The 19283-nt window shown below is 38.1% G+C and overlaps 1 protein-coding gene and 1 long non-coding RNA gene across 3 annotated transcripts in view; one reads left to right on the forward strand and one right to left on the reverse strand.

The window, feature by feature from the left end:
* Positions 1 to 19283, forward strand: part of itsn1 (intersectin 1 (SH3 domain protein)) — a 55799-nt gene that overhangs the window by 8522 nt on the left and 27994 nt on the right. For both annotated transcript variants that reach the window (XM_058784737.1, XM_058784745.1), the window contains exons 2-16: positions 1281 to 1344; positions 3240 to 3335; positions 5244 to 5307; positions 6114 to 6274; positions 9065 to 9253; positions 9348 to 9426; positions 11487 to 11596; positions 11983 to 12046; positions 12359 to 12496; positions 12661 to 12770; positions 14065 to 14327; positions 14404 to 14553; positions 15686 to 15826; positions 16147 to 16234; positions 17195 to 17334. In XM_058784737.1, coding sequence (XP_058640720.1) covers positions 1317 to 1344; positions 3240 to 3335; positions 5244 to 5307; positions 6114 to 6274; positions 9065 to 9253; positions 9348 to 9426; positions 11487 to 11596; positions 11983 to 12046; positions 12359 to 12496; positions 12661 to 12770; positions 14065 to 14327; positions 14404 to 14553; positions 15686 to 15826; positions 16147 to 16234; positions 17195 to 17334 — 1821 coding nt within the window. In that variant the 5' untranslated portion in view covers positions 1281 to 1316. The remainder of the gene's footprint in view (positions 1 to 1280; positions 1345 to 3239; positions 3336 to 5243; positions 5308 to 6113; positions 6275 to 9064; positions 9254 to 9347; positions 9427 to 11486; positions 11597 to 11982; positions 12047 to 12358; positions 12497 to 12660; positions 12771 to 14064; positions 14328 to 14403; positions 14554 to 15685; positions 15827 to 16146; positions 16235 to 17194; positions 17335 to 19283) is intronic.
* On the reverse strand, positions 45 to 905 carry LOC131545743 (uncharacterized). The gene is made up of 3 exons (XR_009272493.1): positions 718 to 905; positions 459 to 531; positions 45 to 363 (listed from the first exon to the last, which is right to left on the reverse strand). It is a non-coding gene; the product is annotated as an uncharacterized LOC131545743 (long non-coding RNA).

The raw sequence follows: 19283 nt of genomic DNA on the forward strand, positions 1-19283 counted from the left end.
CAACATATTTTCCCACTGCCTGGATTAGCAAGTTTATTTGTGTTTTATTTGTAAAAACCTTTCAGTTTGTGTTGTGATTGGACCCTGTGGAGACAGAGCAATGAATTCCATTATGCAGGAACGGAAAGGAAGAAAAGGGTGGAGGGAGAGTGGGGGAGAGACAGAGAAAGAGAGAGAGAGAGAACAGTTTGGCACTGATTAAAATACTTTGGCCAAGGTGCCCCTGGGTGTCTCTGCTGGAGTGTGTGTATGTGTGTGCGTTTACACAGCTGGGAGATAACTAGTCCCAGACTGAGGCCTTCAGATAGTTGCTTTGTCAGTGTTTTGTGTCCAAGTGTGTTACTGAGGTAACTTTCAGGCTTACTGTAAATGAGAATTACAACAAACTCAGGTTAGGGACATATATATAGTTGGTGAGGTACGTGGGTTACACAGTTTTCTGAAAAAGTTTCGTTTACCATGCAGTTAATTCTGGAGAGTCAGGTGGAAAAGTCGGACGTACATCACCAGAGAGAAATCTGTCTTTTTCACCTGGAGTTGAAATATATATGAATGAATTGTTCACAATAAGATCTAAAACATGCATTTACAAAATTTAATAGGCTGAATTTTAAAGTCACCATAAAAATTGTGAATTTATCTGTGCCATCACCATCATTACGTTTTAAAATTCATGTGGCATCATAATCTTTTAACAAAAACATTAATTTCCCTCACCTTTGCAATGATGTTGAGCAATAATCCAGCAATCTGTCACTCACATGAGATCGCAATTAGCAAATGACAATGATCCAAACAATTCCCAATTGACAAAGTCAAGTCCTGCCCCACATTTTTTCTCATTCAAGAAGCAGTTTCTCAGATATACGTTACAATAGAGAAGAAAAAGGTGATCAGAATTTCCATTTAATGCCAACTCTAAAGCTTAGCAAACTTTTAAAGCTAAACACAAGTAAAAAAAAAAATCAAGATGAGTTCTCAGTAGGTGAACAATTAGTCAAAATCCTTACCTATCTCTTACTCGAGTCAGTTTTGTGTGTGTTTAATTAAGTGAGAAAGTGGGAGTTTATTTGCAGGGGCTCTGTTTTGTCCTTCCTCTCACAGGAAGTTTTCTGCAGGTCAGAAGCGATTCACTCAAATGTCTCTTCCTCTTTGTCCCTGACGAGCGTAATCTTGTGTTTCAGGTTGATGAACAAGTCATTTATGTTGTTTCTCAGAGGTTGAGTGAGTGAATGAGTGTAAGAATGAAAGCTCAAGGTTTGTTCTTTGTTGTTTTGCAGGATTTTGTGGCTGGACGGCAGCTGACGGACTGAACCATGGCTCAGTTTCCCACGCCCTTCGGAGGTGAGTTGACGCTTTCACTGACTGACTGACACGTGTGTGTTTGTGTGATGGAGGCTGGGTGAATGTGTATGGAGCGCTGTGTGTGTTTGAGAGATAGAGGCAGAGAGAATGAATTCAAGTGAGTCAGTGAATGTCTAAAAGAGTCAATGAATAGAAGAGAAACGCCCTCACAGAACTGCTGTCACTTTTGTTCAGCCGTTTGCAAGCTTATGTGTGTTGTATTTTCTGTTTTCCCTTACAATTTAAAGTGACATTTATAGTGGGATTTAAAAGGTGCTTTGCATTTTGGAATAGATTTTTATTGTGACGTTATCAAGAACTTCAACAACTGATTGATAATAATTGACAATTATCCATAATAAGATGAATAACCTAGTGCAGTATAAGTGTATACTGCACTAGTCATTTTAACTTTTTTTAAAGTGGTAAGCAATCAATTATTTTTTTTTAGAATGCAATATTTATATTTGAATACAAATACATATATATGTATGTATTGTATAGCGCATATATCAGGGGTGGAACAATACATGTATTTGTACCGAACCGTCACGGTACGGACATCTCTGTTCGGTGCATGAGGCCTTACAACGAATACAGGCAATTCAGCCCCAATCCAGAAGGGGGCGACCACAGTAATGCAATGCTGTTTGATAACCGCCAGCAGAAGAACAGCGAATGCCGAGTTGCGAACTTGAAAACAAAGCCCACTAGACAGTGACCATGTGCTGATTCTGAACGCATCTCTCACATAGACTGACAAAGGCTTGCGCACTCAACTGTTTGCAAAATGGAGCTTTGTGCTCGTGTATCCTACCTCTCTCATTTGGCACAAATCCAAATATTCCATAATATTTCCATATTTGCGATGTAACGTATCTGAATGCTAAACTATTATTTATTATGTAAATTATAGGCTTTGTACTTTAGTTGCGTTCCAACAGTGACACAGAGGCGTGCGCACTGATATTTGGTTCACTGTATTTTATTTTGATAATGTACCAACTGTCAAGTTAGCAATGCTGGAACTGATGCGTTGTTTGTTTGTTTGTGTGTGTGTGCGCGCGCGATCACTTCAACTGTTTCCTTATACCAGCAGAATAAAGAAAGCAGAAAAATAAGGAAAACAAATAAGATGTTGCTTTCTGCCGTTTGAGTTTCCTTTCTGTGAACAAATTAAGCGTCACAAAAATTAACTGAAACTCAGCATATATAGGCTACGTTACGTGTCGCACTGTTTTTTCCCCCTTGTTTATCTGTAAACTAAATCAAATATATTTCAAGAATTTATTCCTTGTATGTATATATGTAGGCTACTGCAGATTTTATATATATATATATATATATATATATATATAACAATGTAATAATATTTTTTCACATCTAGGTGGAAAAAAAAAAATTTGTACCGAGCATGGTAGATTTTTTTTTTTTTTCCCTGTTGTACCGAAATCGTATCGAACCGTGACATCTGTGTACCATTCCACCCCTAATATATGTATGTATGTATGTATGTATGTATGTGTGTGCATATATGCATATATGTATGTATATGTTTTCATAGCCTTCACAATGCACATTGGGCAGGAGGTGGAATAACATTTGTTGTAAATAATGGATTAAGCAGTTTTAAAATAAAAATTATTATTTTTGACCAATTATTAAAGATTGATTTTTTTTTTTTTTTTTTAGTCTTTCTGATTAATTAGGTTATTAATTTGATCAACACAACAGTTTGAATGTGTTGCATATTTCTCACTGATGTTTTTACACAGTCAAACATCAGTAAGAGTTGGTTTATCTGTTGATGTGATCTGTCCGTTTGATAAAAATGTTAGCAGGTTAAACATGTTAAAGTGTTATGCTGCTGTTTATCTGATACTCTCTCTCTGTAGGGGGGTCGGATACATGGGTAATATCTGTGGACGAGAGAGCCAAACATGACCAGCAGTTCCACAGTTTGACCCCCACACCTGCTGGCTTCATCACAGGTAATCACCTCTGGTTTTCTTATTGTGAGAAATGTACATAACGCTCATTAGTGCTGATGGTTGCTAAAACCCTTTGGAGTTTGATGTTGTCTGAAATGCAAGAACAAATCCCTTGATTTCTGTGCAACTGAAAATGACCTCCCGCAGTGCTGTCAGTCATACATCTCTGGTAGTCAGACATTTTTATGCCTATTATTTCTCTGTTGGATACACAGACACAAAGAGACGAGGCAAATGAAGTGAAAACTGAAAAACAAAAGCAACCGCCTCTTTGCCACCATCCTGTTTTTAAACGCATCCCCCATGCTAATAAAAATGCCATGGATATTCTTCATGACAGTTTATTAAAACCATACCACTTCCTGTTTTCTGCCTGTAAATGGGTGGATGACTGCTTGCGTTACTTTTGATCAGATTCGCATCTGTCTTAAAGTACTATAAGAAACAGTCTGAGAAGTGTTAATGTAAGTCTCAGCACCTCCTCCACCAAAACAGATGAACTCTGGCTTTGCCGCTGACCCACAGTAAAACCGTCCCACGTTTACATTAGTCAGAAGAGCAACCTTCTAATGCTTGTGTAAAGGTTTGCGCAATGCAGATGTTTTAGAGCTCAAATTCCTGTTCGCTGTAAACATGTAGTGAACATTTCAGTTGTGAGTTGACTGTGTGTGATGTTAACAGAATCACTGAGAAAAATACAGAGAAGGAAACCGATCAGGGTGTGGCATGTTGATTTCCATGTCCATGGCTTGTCTAGAAAAGGTCATTTCTCTGTCATCTTTTGCTGATGCTGTTTTTTTCTAATCTCTAGTTGAAGCTTTGACGTGTTTGTTCCTGTTATAGAAAGCCATCTTTCTCCCTGGACTCTCTTTGGAGACATTTTGCCGGTCTGAAGAAGATTCTGAAAAAAATGTTCAAAGTACACAAAAAAAATTTCATGATCTCATTCTGCAAACATAGATAGATGTGAAATTAACCTCCAAAGAGCTAATCAAAATCACAAGATGCAAACAGTAAAACCAGCTTGTCTCAGCTGGACTTTGGACATCTACTGAAGAGATGGTACTTGTGGGGTTTCCTGTTGACCAGTGGATCTGAAAGGGCCTCTTTGTGTTGTCTGAAGGACGGCTGAAGCAGTGAGTGGCCCACAGTCAGGCAGGCATGGGGAGGGAGTCTGTTTTTGGCTCTGAGGGTATAAAGGCGTTCTGTGTGTGTGTGCACGCAGAGGAAGACACCTGTTATCGAGAGGAAAAGTGTTTAGAGGAAGGTGAAAAGGTCATTGTGTGCTACATCATTTTGCTTTTAACATGGCAGAGGCACAAACTCACATCTCCCATTGCTTTGTGCGTTGGTTGGTAGGTTGTAAATGGGACGATTTAGGTTATCTGGCCTGCTGTGGTTTTATTAGTTGACACTGGTTTAAGAGTTTTCATATAATCAACCATTATGGGCAATGTTTAAAAAAAAAAAAGAATAAAGAAAGAAAGCTGTAGTTGGTTGCTTTACACTCTGTTTTTTGTGTGTAGCAGTATAGGCTGTCATAAGAGCAGGAAATCGGTTTGATAGGTTAGATAAAATATGAGCGCACTGACTCAGCTTTCCTTTCTTGCAGATCACTCACCCCAGAGGCCAATGTCACTCAAGTGCAGCCAATAAACCCTCTGCATGCATGTTGACAAGATTGTTTAAATGGGGTTACGAAACTCTTAATTATGTTAGCAATGTTTTACTAGCATACTAAAACAATTACATCATTTTAATGTCATAAAAATTCTTAGAAGACCACATTCATTTTAAGTTGTGGGGACATAACCATTCTATTTTGTTTGTTTATACCATACAATTTGTTTATTTGCATGGATTATTCAATATTCATATTAATTTCTTTCCCTTTCGCTCTCTCTTTAGGTGACCAGGCAAGGAATTTCTTTCTGCAGTCAGGTTTACCTGCCCCCATCCTCGCCCAGATATGGTACACAATTCCCGTAACGCATATTCATTTATAATCAAGCGCGCTACTTTCATAATCCTATATGTGCTTTTGTTAAATAATCACTGTACATTGTAAAAAAATATTTCATTACATTTACAGGAAAACACTTGCAGCTGTTGTTGCCAGAAATTCATTGTACAAAATACTGATGATAGTGTTTCCAGTATTGCCAGATGGCTGTATATTTTACAACCTATATTTCCTTATAATATAATGTTAATATACCAATTTATCTGATTTTTACCTTGTAACTTGTACTGATAACACCGTAACAATACAGGTACAATAGAAAACCACATTATGAATCAGAAGTGTATTGTCTATAAAGCATGGCCATTATTGGTAGATGGACCACAGGGTCATACACAAAAAAAAAACTGTTAGGGTAAGACACATGACACTAAAGTAATTCAGTAAACATTTACATAAGATCAAATTTAACACAAAACACCTTAATGTACATTACTGGTAACAAAAATAAGAATGCAATTATATGTGTTGTGTCACATGGGGGCTTCTGAGAATCTTTTTACTGTAAATTATATGGAAGTTCATTGTTTTTACTTCCTAAAACCAATTATCAATTAATCATAAAATATAAATTTACAGTTAACCAATTGTAGAATTTTTACGTTGTTTTTCTGTAAAAATGTATCCTTTTTTTAAAGTTTCACATTGTGCAGGCTACTGTGTCTATGAAAACCAATTGTGTAGCAGGTTGCAAATCCTGAATGATACTGATGATAAAGTTAACATGTCACTGTGTACTCTGTTCATGTTTGCAGGGCCCTGGCCGACATGAACAACGATGGGAAGATGGACATGCATGAATTTTCCATCGCGATGAAGCTGATTAAATTGAAGCTGCAGGGTCACCCCCTCCCTCCTTCACTGCCCCCCTCCATGAAGCAGCCACCCCTCTCCATTCCCCCACAGCCGCCTTTTGGTAAGAAATGGCTGATAGCTTGAATTACATTTTTGTTTTCTTTCTGATGGCTTGAATGACATGTACCGTATCAAGGCAAGGCATGGCAAGTTTATTTATATAGCACATTTCATACACAGTGGTAATTCAAAGTGCTTTACATAAAAGGAAGTGAAAAAGTAATTAAGAAAAAAAAATCACAACAATAAAAACAAGGAATTAAAAAATAATAATAATAATGAAAACAAGATATAAAAATTGTTGATTTAAAAAGAATTTAAAACAGTTAAGAATAGAAAATGATTATACATAGTGCAATCAGTGCTCATTTGACAAATGCACAGATAAACAGATGAGTTTTGAGTCTGGATTTAAATGTGGCTAATGTTTTAGTACATCTGATCTCATCTGGAAACTGGCTCCAACTGCGGGAGGCATAATAGCTAAAAGCAGACTCCCCTTGTTTTGTGTATTTGGTACTCGATCCTAATGATCTGAGTGGTCTGTTAGGTTTATATTCAGTGAGCATATCTGCAATGTATTTAGGTCCTAGTCCATTGACTGATTTGTAAATGAGTAAAAGTACTTTAAATTCAATCCTAAATGTAAAGCCCGGTACACACCAAGCCGACGGCGACGAAAGCAGACTGCGGGGTCGGGTCACGTCGGCAGCGTCTGGGTCCAAAGTTGCCTTGACACACCAAGCCGACGCTTGCCACCCGATGGCCAAGTAGCACGTCCGTTCTGCGCCTTTCTCGCACACTGGTTCGCCAGCTGAACAGCCAATCAGAATGATCAGATGGCCCGACTGACCGACGAGCTCCGACGCCGATTCAACATGTCGAATCGGCCGAAAAAAAGCCGACGAGGACCAACTTCAGCTGACGGCGCAGAACACACTGAGAAAACTTAGTCGGCCGACAAACAAAAACTGCCCGACGGCCAACCGTCGGCTTGGTGTGTACCGGGCTTAACTGGAAGGACCTGAGGACTGGTGTGATATGCTCAGATTTTCTGGTTCTAGTCAGAATCCTGGCAGCAGCGTTCTGGATGAGCTGCAGCTGTCTAATGGTCTTCTTTGGAAGGAGACCATTACAATAATCCACTCTGCTGGTGATAAAGGCATGAACAAGTTTCTCCAAGTCTTGACTGGACACAAAACATCTAATTCTTGCAATGTTTTTGAGATGATAGTATGCTGATAGTATGCTGACTACTAAAACTAAGGTCTGTCTCCACAGGGCTCGCAAAATTTCAAAATCCTTGGTAGCCCTTCGGGCAGGTACTCTTCAGATTTTGGTAGCCGAAAATTAATTTAACTAGCCCAAATATATATATATATATATATATATATATATATATATATATATATATATATATATATATATATATATAAATATGGAAAATCAGATAGGAGTTTAAATGTCAATCAAAAATATTTTCATTACACAAATATGAAGGAAGGAATTTTATTTCACTATTTACAGGGTATTAGCAGAATTTAAAAAAAAAAAAAAAATTAAAGCAATTTATGACCCATTTTAAGAGCTGCACAAGTAAAATGAACACCGTATGAGTGGGGTTGGACAATGTCTATGGTAACATACAGTATTAAGCCATAAAATTACATGATTTAAAGTTCAGATACAGGTTTTCACAAAAACAAAAAATCTTATACAATAGCATTTCAACCTTTATTATTTTTATGAAAAGGGATAAATCAAGCATACAAATTATTATATTAATTTAAAACGAATACATATTACTGTATTAATTGTTTAGATTTTTAGAAGGCACATTAACTTCTTTCTCATTTACAACTCTGTGTTTGCTGCAAAAAAAAAAAACATGGGTCGATATTTGCATTGATCTGACCATAAACAGCAAGAAAGGCTTATTGGAAATGCAAATTCATTCTCTGCCACGAGGTGGCACTTTAGCGGTTTCCCTCAGGGAAATTCCCCATTAGCGGCTCATAAATGCTGCATTATCAGGCATTATAGGTAAGATGAAATAAAAATGCCAACGACACATTTCTGAGGACTGTCGGTTCCCTTCAGATACATTCACATAAAGACATCCGTGCCGCGTTTTGACTTGAAATGTGCAGCGCTCATATTTATTCAATTGCATCATTGCCTTTTGAAGTTTAATCCAGCTGTATCGCCATTCTTGTCTTTCCATCCCCAACTGTAAGACCTTTTGAAATTATAGTTAAGACATTTCTTATACCATTTAACGTATTTAAAACTTTTATGGCCTTAAGTTTGATACAACTCACTTTAAGAGTTTTTAAGGACCCGCGAGAGATCTGTATTTAAGGAGCCCGTCGGGCAGGGCTGTGATACATTTTGGTAGCCCGACTGGAAAACACAATAGCCCCGGGACGTCGGGCTAGCGATTTTGCGAGCCTTGCTCCAGAATCACCCCAAGATTTTTGACTTGATTTTTAGTTGTTTGACCCCTAGAGTCAAGGTATGCATTCACCTTGAGAACTTCATCTTTGTTTCCAAATGCAATGACTTCAGTTTTCTCCTTGTTTAACTGAAGAAGACAACAGTTTTTTAGACCGGGACTATATTAGAAAAGATTGTATATTAATTAAATGCTTTATTCTAGATCTACAGAAGCCCACTCTAATCTTAAGGACTTGATTGTGTTGCAGTCAGTTCCCTCAGAGATTTAGAGTACCTTTATAGAATGTTATGTTATAATTAAATTAGCAATGCATCAAGCATGCCTCATTGGTCCCACCATTTATTTATATAAAAAAATTGCATTAACTATTATTTAATTTATTTCCTTCATCAGGGATGCCCAGTATGGGGGCAATGCCAGGCCTGCCAGCTGTGCCGCCCATGCCCCTGCCCCCTCTGCCTCCAGGAGTGCCGGGAGTAGGTGTGTCTCCACCTCTGGTAGCATCAGTGACCCCAGCCGTACCTTCCCTTGCTAACGGAGCACCCGCTATGATACAACCCATGAGTGGATTCTCACATCCAGGTATTGTAAACAAACACTCACACTACCCAGACCAGCTTATACAGTTTGTTTAATTTGGCAGGATAAGTTATGGGTGTTTGTTTCTGTCTCTCAGCTGCTGCGCTCAACAAAACCTCTTCATTCAATCGTTCCAGTATCAAGCTACAGAAGGGCCAGTCAGTTGAGGCACCCAGGTACACACACACATTTACACTGTATTCACAGACATTTTATAGATGTTAAAAGCACATATTATGAATTTACATTTCCTTTAGCATGTAATATAGCTGTGCATTTAAGCAATCTGCAGAAAACACTTGTCTGAAATGCCTTGTTTGTAGTCCTGCCATTATTTCCATTATTTTGCTACGTCAAAAAAGAACTAAAACAGTGTTTCAACTGAAAAGAGGTTCTGAACCAATGTACCATTTGAGAAAAAAAAATGTTTTTGAACTGTAGATCATGTTAATGTACTCGTTCGCATTGTGATGTGATTTAAAACGATTGAAGTGCAGGAGCGGAAAGAACTTGCACCCTGTTTGTGTGCAGCGCACACGTCTGAAGTGCAAGTGCGAGCACAGAGTACAGTGGTCTCGATGCAAGCTCCCGGCCTTTGTCCGTTCTCGAACTGTTCCGTGTATTTCCTCTGCAGAAAAGGTTGTTCCTGGCCAGAACTGACTTCTTTCATATTTATCGACCAGTATGCAGAAAACTACGTCAGTATATCATCATAAACACAGCCGTTTTTGTCTTAAGTGGATGTAAACAGATGAGAAAGAAAACATGCGTGTACATTATATTTAGATCTGCGTGCGTTCAGTGTTAAAGAGACAGCAGCCTAATAAACGCGCTGCCCGTCTTTAATGTTCATCAAAGAACAAGTAAGGGATAATCAACGGCTAGCTGTGCATTAAACGATTTGAATGCACGACGTGGAGGCGAAGAACCACCCGATGCGCAGCGGAGTGCATTCAAATCGTTTAATGCACAGCTAGCCGTTGATTATCCCGCTTATGCCATGGTCATTTGCCAGCATTCAAATATTAAATGACATGCGAAAATCATCCATTTAGCCTATCTAAGTAAATCGGAAATGTTTACTGTAACTGTCTCACTCTATTACTATTCAACTGTAACTGTATGTTACTATAAGTTAGCAATGTTTATAGGAAGCGCATTAATATAGAACGTGATTAAACTGACCTGGAACTACCTGTGCAGTTAAACGAATTTAATCAACACCTGCCAGCCAATCAGAATCGAGTATTCAGACAGACCATGGCATAAAAAAAATCATTCACTGATCTTGACTGAATATTTTTAATAAACATTTATATTTTATTCATGAAAAAAAAATTATGCAGTGTTTTTAAGCTTTTAAATACAGTTTCTGTACCTGAAATGTGACCCTGGACCACAAAACCAGTCTTAAGTGCATTGGTGCATTGGTGTCAATTTTTCAAAATAAGCTTTCCATTGATGTATGATTTGTTAGGATGGGACAATATTTGGCTGAGAAACTATTTGAAAATCTGGAATCTGAGGGTGCAAAAAAAAAAAAAAACAAATATTGAGAAAATCGCCTTTTAAAGTATTCCAAATGAAGTTCTTAGCAATGCGTATTACTAATCAACAAAGAAGTTTCAATGTATTTATGGTATGAAATTTACAAAATATCTTCATGGAACATGATCTTTACTTAATATACTGATGATTTCTGGCATAAAAGAAAAATCAATAATTTTGACCCATACAATGTATTTTTGGCTATTGCTACAAATATACCCCAGCGACTTAAGACTGGTTTTGTGGTCCAGGGTCACAAATTTGGTTAAGTTGTATTTATTTATGCTATTGCTAATTGATTTGTTTGTTACCATTTTATTACTGACTGTTTACTTATGTAACATTTTAATATTTGAAATTTATATTAGTCTAGTTGTTTTTGCTGTGGTGTTTTTGTTAAAAGCATAGGCAAAAGTTCCTCTTGTGGGCCTAAGTGTTCTGTAGGCTGCTGATTTTTGCTCATGTTATTCAGCTGCAACAGAATGCTTTGTAAAAAGACACAATAAATGTTTGACATCTAAATGTTTGACTTTTTTTATATTGGATTTTTTATCTTATTGGAATCTAAACTAGGAATCGATAAGAATCTAAATCAATAAATTTCAAACGATACCCAACCCAAAAATAATATAATGAACTTATGAATGAGCTTAATATAGCCATTTTAACACACACATTGTCTGTTTAGTGCTCCGGCTGCTCCTCCACCCACTGACTGGGCCGTGCCTCAGTCCTCCCGGCTCAAATACCGCCAACTCTTCAACAGCCATGACAAAATGATGAGTGGTTATCTCACAGGTATGGTCTCCATCACACAAAGCATGACGCATAATAATCATCAGGTGGTGAAACACTTTGTATTTTGTTTGTTGTTCAGCTAATTTAAATATCAAATTTAATTGCTGCATAGCTGTAAATTTTAACAAGGTTATTATTAGTTTTGTATTTTCAAATTTGATTTAATACTCTTTTCATATGCATATGCCACCGTTCATATTTTCTTTGTAATCTAGTTTTTAATTCAGTGCATTTGCAGAGCTCAAAGCTCATGTGATAAGTGACAGTGGTTACTCAGTACAGCTTATAGGAAACAGAGGTTGCTGACTCAACATACTCAACTCTTTCTTTCACTTCTCTTTCCCCTCTCTCTCTCATTTTCTCTTTCTCTTTCTTTTCTGCTTCAGGTCCACAAGCCAGAACTATTCTAATGCAGTCCAGTCTACCGCAGGCCCAGCTGGCCACCATCTGGTGAGGATCCAACACATTTTTCTTATTGTGTCTCTGTCTCGCATTTAAAACTCAAACAGATCTCAAGAGTTCTGAGATTTGTTTCGGCATAAACATGAGGATTGGTGTCTGCTTATTGTTATAAGTACAGCCAACTGTTGTTTTGGTTTCTTTTAACATGCTGTTCTTGGGATTTTTGTATTGCCTATGGTCCTGTTTACACTTGATTTTAACTTTGGATCTTGGGTGATCTGGTGTCATGTGGAAAGGCAAGATAAATAGCACGTATTTTTAGTTTTGACTCCATATAACATCAACTGTTTATCTATATAGGAACCTGTCAGATATAGACCTGGACGGAAAGTTGACTGCAGAAGAGTTTATTCTGGCCATGCACTTAATTGACATGGCAATGTCCGGTCTGCCTCTTCCCCCTTTGCTGCCCCCTGACCTCATACCTCCGACGTTCAGGTGAGTGACCCCACTGATGGCCCACAACTGTGTTTTGTCAATTATCAGCTTTCATGCCTTAGAATAGTCTGCCAAGTTAGTTAAAAGTTAGACTTAAAAGAACTTTTATTGTAACAATGCAAATGGTTACAACTATAGGACTTAATTCTTTCCTGTTTGTTTAGAAGAATGCGTTCTGGTAGTGGAGTGTCTGTGACCAGTATGCACTCGACAGATCCACGGTCCCAGGATGAGCCCGAGGAGGAGGAAAAAGAGACAGAGAAAAGACTTCCAGGTCAGAGGACAAGAGTAAATGCTAATTAGTTTCATAAAGGAAACTTGGCTTACTCATTGATAAAATATTTGTGGTCTATAGACAAGAAAAAGGCCCCCTTTGCACCTGGCATTAAAGGGGTCATATGATGCGATTTCAAGTTTTCCTTTTCTCTTTGGAGTGTTACAAGTTGTTTGTGCATAGATAAGATCCCTGAAGTTACAAAGACTGAAGTCTCAAAACCAAAGAGATATTCTTTATCAAAGTTAAGACTGCCACGCCCACCTAAAACGGCTCATTCAAACACTCCCCCACATGTCTACGTCACGATGTGGAAATATTTGCATAACGCCGCCCAAATGTTCACGTAAAGAAAGAAGGCGTGGTTTCAGTAAGCGCAGTAGTGTTGATGCAGCTGTGTCAGGGAGACACTGTAGGTTTCTGTGCGAAAGCAAAAGCACTCTATTTGACCTTCCAGAAATAGATTAATTTAGGAATCATTAAGATTACTTACAACAGAACAGCACAACGCATTTTATGGACGACCGTTTCGTAAACCTAGGAGAGGAGGTAATTCTGACTTTGCTATAACAATCTGGCGCTTCTGAATCAGCGACTGTAAGTTTTGTTATTAGTTTAAGTATTTTCTCTTGACTGTTCAAATGCGTAGTTTTGCGCGTTGTGTGTGTGTGTGAGAGAGAGACAGGGTCACATCACAGTGGAATCAGCGGTCTTAATCGCGGCTTGTGTGCAAACACATATGAGCATCATCATCACTGTGTCTGTCACGTGACTCTGTTCCACTCTCGGGCTTGAACTGAGGGTAAAACTAAGGACATTATTAACTGTCTTTACTTTTATTTTGAAAGCTGAAGCTTGCGATTTTGAAAAGGGGCGTTACATTTCCGACGCATGCTTGTGGTGTTCGGCCAATCACAATGAACTGTGCCAGTTGGCCAATCAGAGCAGACTGTGTTTGTCGGAATGAGGGACTTTGTAGAAAACAAAGCGTTTGAGAGAGGCGGGGCATAGAGGATCTAAAATAATGTACAGTATTTGAAAAATAATGTGTTTTTTGAACAATAAAACATGTCAACATATTCTGTTACACCAAATACACAAAGTAATGATCTTTAAAAAAGCATCATATGATCCCTTTAATGCATTTTGTATCGGGACAGTCTTTACATGTGGCTATTAATGTGGTCAAGTGTATCACCATAAACACATGCTAGGTGTAAAAGAGTTCCAAAGGTTGTTACTTTGTTTTAAATGTAAAAATCTGTCTTAAAATTGTTTCCGTATTTCCCCTCAGTCACATTCGAGGATAAGAAACGAGAGAACTTTGAGCGTGGAAACCTGGAGCTGGAGAAACGTCGGCAGGCTTTGCTGGAGCAGCAGAGGAAAGAGCAGGAGCGACTGGCGGCATTGGAGAAAGAGGAGCAAGAGAGGAAGGAGAGAGAACGACTGGAGCAGGAGAGACGCAGACAGCAGGAGCTGGACAAACAACTGGAGAGACAGAGAGAGCTAGAGCGACAGAGGGAGGAGGAGAGACGCAAGGAGATCGAGAGAAGAGAGGTGAGTTCAAAAGTTCAGTGCATGTTAAACACTATCAGCATTATCTGTAACCTCTTGAGTGTTGTTGTGTGTGAAGGCTGCTAAGCGGGAGCTGGAGCGTCAGCGGCAGTTAGAATGGGAGAGAACACGCAGACAGGAGCTGCTCACCCAGAGAAACAGAGAGCAGGAGAACATCGTCCTGCTCAAAGCACGCAAGAAAACACTCGAGTTTGAACTGGAGGCTCTGGTACATGCATTTCTATATACCTTAATGTTTTAAGTCAAGACAGTCCAGGTGAATAGGGTAAAAATGTTAACTGGTAGATATGACTGTACTTCCTCCGTGGATTAAGAAAATGCACACATTTCTTTGTATTACAAGTTTATCTAATTAAATATGCACTAATTTTCATACATTACAGGTTTTAACAGAGGGGATTTTGGATATCTCTTTTTATCACTACATAAATCAGAAAATACAACCATGTTTTTAGGAATGAAATCAGGTGAAGATACATGAACAAACCCCTTTGTAAAAACCTTCAGAATATAGATAGGTATAGAGTTTGATGTGTGTCAGTGCTACTGAAATAAAGATTTCTGGCTCAGTGTATTAGGAAAAAACTCATTTTGACAAAACAGCCTTAAAATTAGTATTGCAATTGAAATCTACAGATGTAAATAGAGAATAGTGCTAAAAAATATATTTTTGATATTTTCTTTACATTAGTACACAACATATAGTGCATATATGCATATAGTGTTTTTCCTAAATAGATTTAAATAAGCTTGGTCATACATCAGATATAATCACATTAAAGGGATAGTTCACCCAAAAATTTAAATTCTGTCATTCATTAATCACCCACATGTCGTTCCGAACCTGTAAGACCTTCGTTCATCTTCGGAACACAAATTAAGATATTTTTGATGAAATCCAAGAGCTTTCTGACCCTCCACAGACAGCAAGGGTACTACCACTGTCAGCCCACAGAAACATATTAAGGACACTGTTATAATAGTCCATGTGACATCAGTGCTTCAACCGTAATTTTACAATGTTACAAGAATACTTTTTGTGCGCAAAGAAAACAAAAATAACGACTACAGTTCTTCTCCTCCGTGTCACCCTAACGTCATTTTGGAAAGTATGCGCTTACTTTCCTCTGCACGTATTTTGGTGAACTATCCCTTTAATAAGGCAGTTAAAAAGACATGTAGACTAATTTTAAAGCTGCCTTTTGTAATTTCTGCACTATCAGCAGCACCAAACAGAATTGTAATCTGTTTGAGTGGTCCCATATGCATATTAAACCAAAGTTAATCTGATGCAAAGTTTAATAGTTTGACATCTGTTGTTCTTTTTGTCTCTTCTCTAGAATGATAAGAAGTCACAGTTGGAGGGTAAACTGCAGGACATCCGTTTCCGTCTCTCAGCTCAGAGGCACGAGATCGAGAGCACCAATAAGACGCGAGAGATCCGCATTGCTGAGATCACCAGCCTGCAACAACAGCTGCAGGTGTGCACGTCTTCCCTGCTCTCCATCCTCATTTCTCTCTTCTTTCTTCTCACTCGCCTTACAGAGGCATCATCAGCATCCTTTCAGCATTGGTCTCATTTGAATTAGTCTCTACTCTCCAGTTTGGGAGAGTTTGTTTTTTTGTGTGTGTGGAAGAGAAGAGGGAGTTTAAACCCCTCCCAGACAGAGACAAGTGTTTTAGACTATGCATATCCTGTTCCTCTACAATTTATACACAGTAAGATATCAGTTTTATGTTGCTCTCTGTTTAAAGTAAGCAGAATATTTCATGTGTTTTCTCTCTCTTTTGTCTCCATCAGGAGTCTCAGCAGTGGTTGAGTCGGTTGATTCCTGACAAACAGTGTCTGAATGACCAGCTGAAGCAGGTTCAGCAGAACAGTCTGCACAGTAAGAACACTTTCCCTCGACACTGCTTTAAAGATCTGGTTAGATAGTATCACGCTAGACATTTTGGTGCAAACCAGAGTCCATTTTCATGTTGGAATTTGGCTAGAATGAAAGTGTATTCCAGACTCTGAACTTTGATGTTCGCCAGCAAATTCAGCCTAACTTAAGTATACTTTGCATCTTTTCTGCTTCTGTCACACAGTTTAATATGCCTTTCTCTGAGTGCTGTTGTGTGTTTGTGAAGTATTCATGATCCAAAGTGACAATAGCATAAATTAAACAGTTTAGCTGGCATCTACTCATCTTATGTGGTTACCTAATTAAAGAGGTAAACAGCTTCCATTAGTACTTAGTGTGGTACTTGTGTCTTTGTCTGTGTTATATATCATAAAAACTAAATATTGTTGGAGTTCACAGACTCAGGAAAAAATACAATTAGCTTGTTTGGTGGTGGCATGTGGGGGTCTGTCTTCTGCCATTTTTATTTCAAAGTTTGTCAAAGTTACTGTAAAATTGCTGGGATTAAAATTGATGATCAGCCCAACAAGTCTTTGTTTTGCAAACCGGTTGAAATTCAGTAGACTCAAATCAAGGTGTGTTCAGAGTTCTCGCCCTCAACGTGGCTATATAAAACATTTGTAACACTTAAAACAAACAGTGATCTTTAATCACTGTAATCTGTAAAAGGAGTTCCTGACTGGTCACATCTGGTACGGCAGGAACATTTACAAATGACAGTTGAGCTATCTGAACACAAACACAAGGTCGCAGAGGCAAGAAAACAGTCAAGAACTTATATAATCAAATTGGTGAACTAAGCATTATTTGAACGGTATTCCTGTTTATTCTGAACTGTTGTTACAAGTGCAGTTTTAGTGACCATATTGATGATTAAAACTTCCTTCTGTTTATATTGGTGTAGAGGAGTGAAAAATAAATTAGATTTATTTTTAATTGTAGGAGACTCTCTGTCCAGTCTTCAGAGGGCCATTGAAATGAAGGAATCCACCAAACAGCAGCTGAGAGAACAGCTGGACGCTGTGGAGAAGGAGACTCGTTCCAAACTATTGGAGATAGACTCCTTCAACACACAACTGAAGGTACTGAAGCCCTGAAAGACCTAAACACACACACACTTACACAAACAGATAGATCATTTTCTTTTAAGTAGTGTTATTTGTTTTAGTTATACTTGGCATTTTTGTACTTTTATGTTTTGCATTGTGTGAGTGCAGGGTGCAAAATTAACATTTGTGCAAAATGCAAGTAAAAATTGGCTTTGGTGAATAAATGAAATTGAATAACTCACCAGTTTGTTAGAGCTATGACAATACATTATAGAAATGAATTTTCAGTAATTGTGATGCAAGTGATTCAAATAACCTTGTATTGGGGAAAAAAAAAAAAAACATTTTAAATATCATCTAAATACTTACAGCAAGCAACTTATCATATATAGCTGTTTCGTGGCCAGTAAGAAAAAATTGTGGCCTGTAAATTTGCTCAAGTCACTCATCATTGACAGTTGGGGCAAAATGTTGATTTTGGACCCTCTGTGTTTGTGCGAATGAAAGAGGAAGTAAGAGAGAGTGCATTTTGAAGCATCATTGAGCTTCCACCCAGTGTATTTAATAAAACCAACAGAACACTGTTAATTTTGTCTTAATGTACCTTCAGAATAAGAGAAAGACCGTGTGTGATAAAGTAGAAGCATTTTCACAGCATCACACAATCTCTTGTTCCTCTCTCACTGTATCTGCCTGCTGCTCACTCTTGTCACCCTGCCCTTCATCCTCCGTTCATCCTGGCTGACTCCCTCTCAACCCTTACCTCCACCGTGTTTATATGGCTTGGCTGGCCTTCTTTGTTCTGACTTGACCATGCTTCACCCCGCTTTACCCTTTGTGGTGGTACAGTCCTTGGGGCTGTTCTATCAGACCCACGCTGCTAGGATGGAGAACCTGCAATCGGAGCTACTTGTTGAAGAGCAGAGGGGGCGACAGGTAGACAACCTGATAATGCTGTTAACCCCCAGAAAACTACCACCAAAGTATTACCCTCTACTCACAGCACTGTGCTCTCTGTTGCCCTGTATGAGGGGACTTAGAGTAGCACACTTCCAGTTGTGTCTTGTCTTGACTACTTCCCTTTACTAAGGCATCAACAGGGCTCTACAATAAGGATTTTTTTATCTGCTCAGATTTTTACATGCCATTGTCACATTTTTATTAAGAATGACCAAAATTAAAATACTACAAAACACCTAATAGTAATAAGGAGTAAATAATAATTAATAAATAAAATAATCAGTTGATTTGGAAAGTTTGTTTTAAACTAAAAATGGCATAAATGTATTTATAAATACATTTGTTGTTGTTGATTGCTGGGCTTTGTCCATTGGAAAACCGTTTCCTTCTGGGTTTTTAGCGATTCTGCAATATAATCCCAGTACTACTTACAGTTATTGACACATTGGTGTGATAAAGAAACATGTATGAATGAGAAAATAAAGGATGGGGTGTACTTGATGTTTAAAAAAGTTGTTAAGCGCATTAAGCCGCAAAGTATAACTCAATGCTGTACTTGTGCACTGACACATACTTAAAGCACGCATGCAGAAGTCTGTCACATGCTTGGATGGTCAAATACACACAAAGTGATGTCAAAATGCCCGTCTTACAAAGTATTCATGTCAGTTTAGTGAACATAAATAGTTGGGAGAAAATCGGATGTTTATCATCATGTGGGTATGTGCATTAGGTCTTAAAGTTACAGCAGCCTAATGTACCTGCTGCTGTCTGTGACATTACTGTTAATGAAACAAAAAAAGAAAAATCACACACTGTTCTTGGCGGAATTTAGAATATTTAATAAGTGTCGTTATAGTCATAATTATATAAAGTATAATCAAAATTCTGGAAATTACAAAATCAGTCTTTTGTCAATCAGTCAAGTGGAATCCTGGTGGGACTGTGTGCTAGTTGTCATGATGACAGCAGAATTTAAGTCTCTCATACTGACCCTGTGACATGGGTCCATCTTTATTGTT

The sequence above is a fragment of the Onychostoma macrolepis genome, chromosome 01, assembly GCF_012432095.1.
Source record: "Onychostoma macrolepis isolate SWU-2019 chromosome 01, ASM1243209v1, whole genome shotgun sequence".
NCBI classification, from domain to species: domain Eukaryota; kingdom Metazoa; phylum Chordata; class Actinopteri; order Cypriniformes; family Cyprinidae; genus Onychostoma; species Onychostoma macrolepis.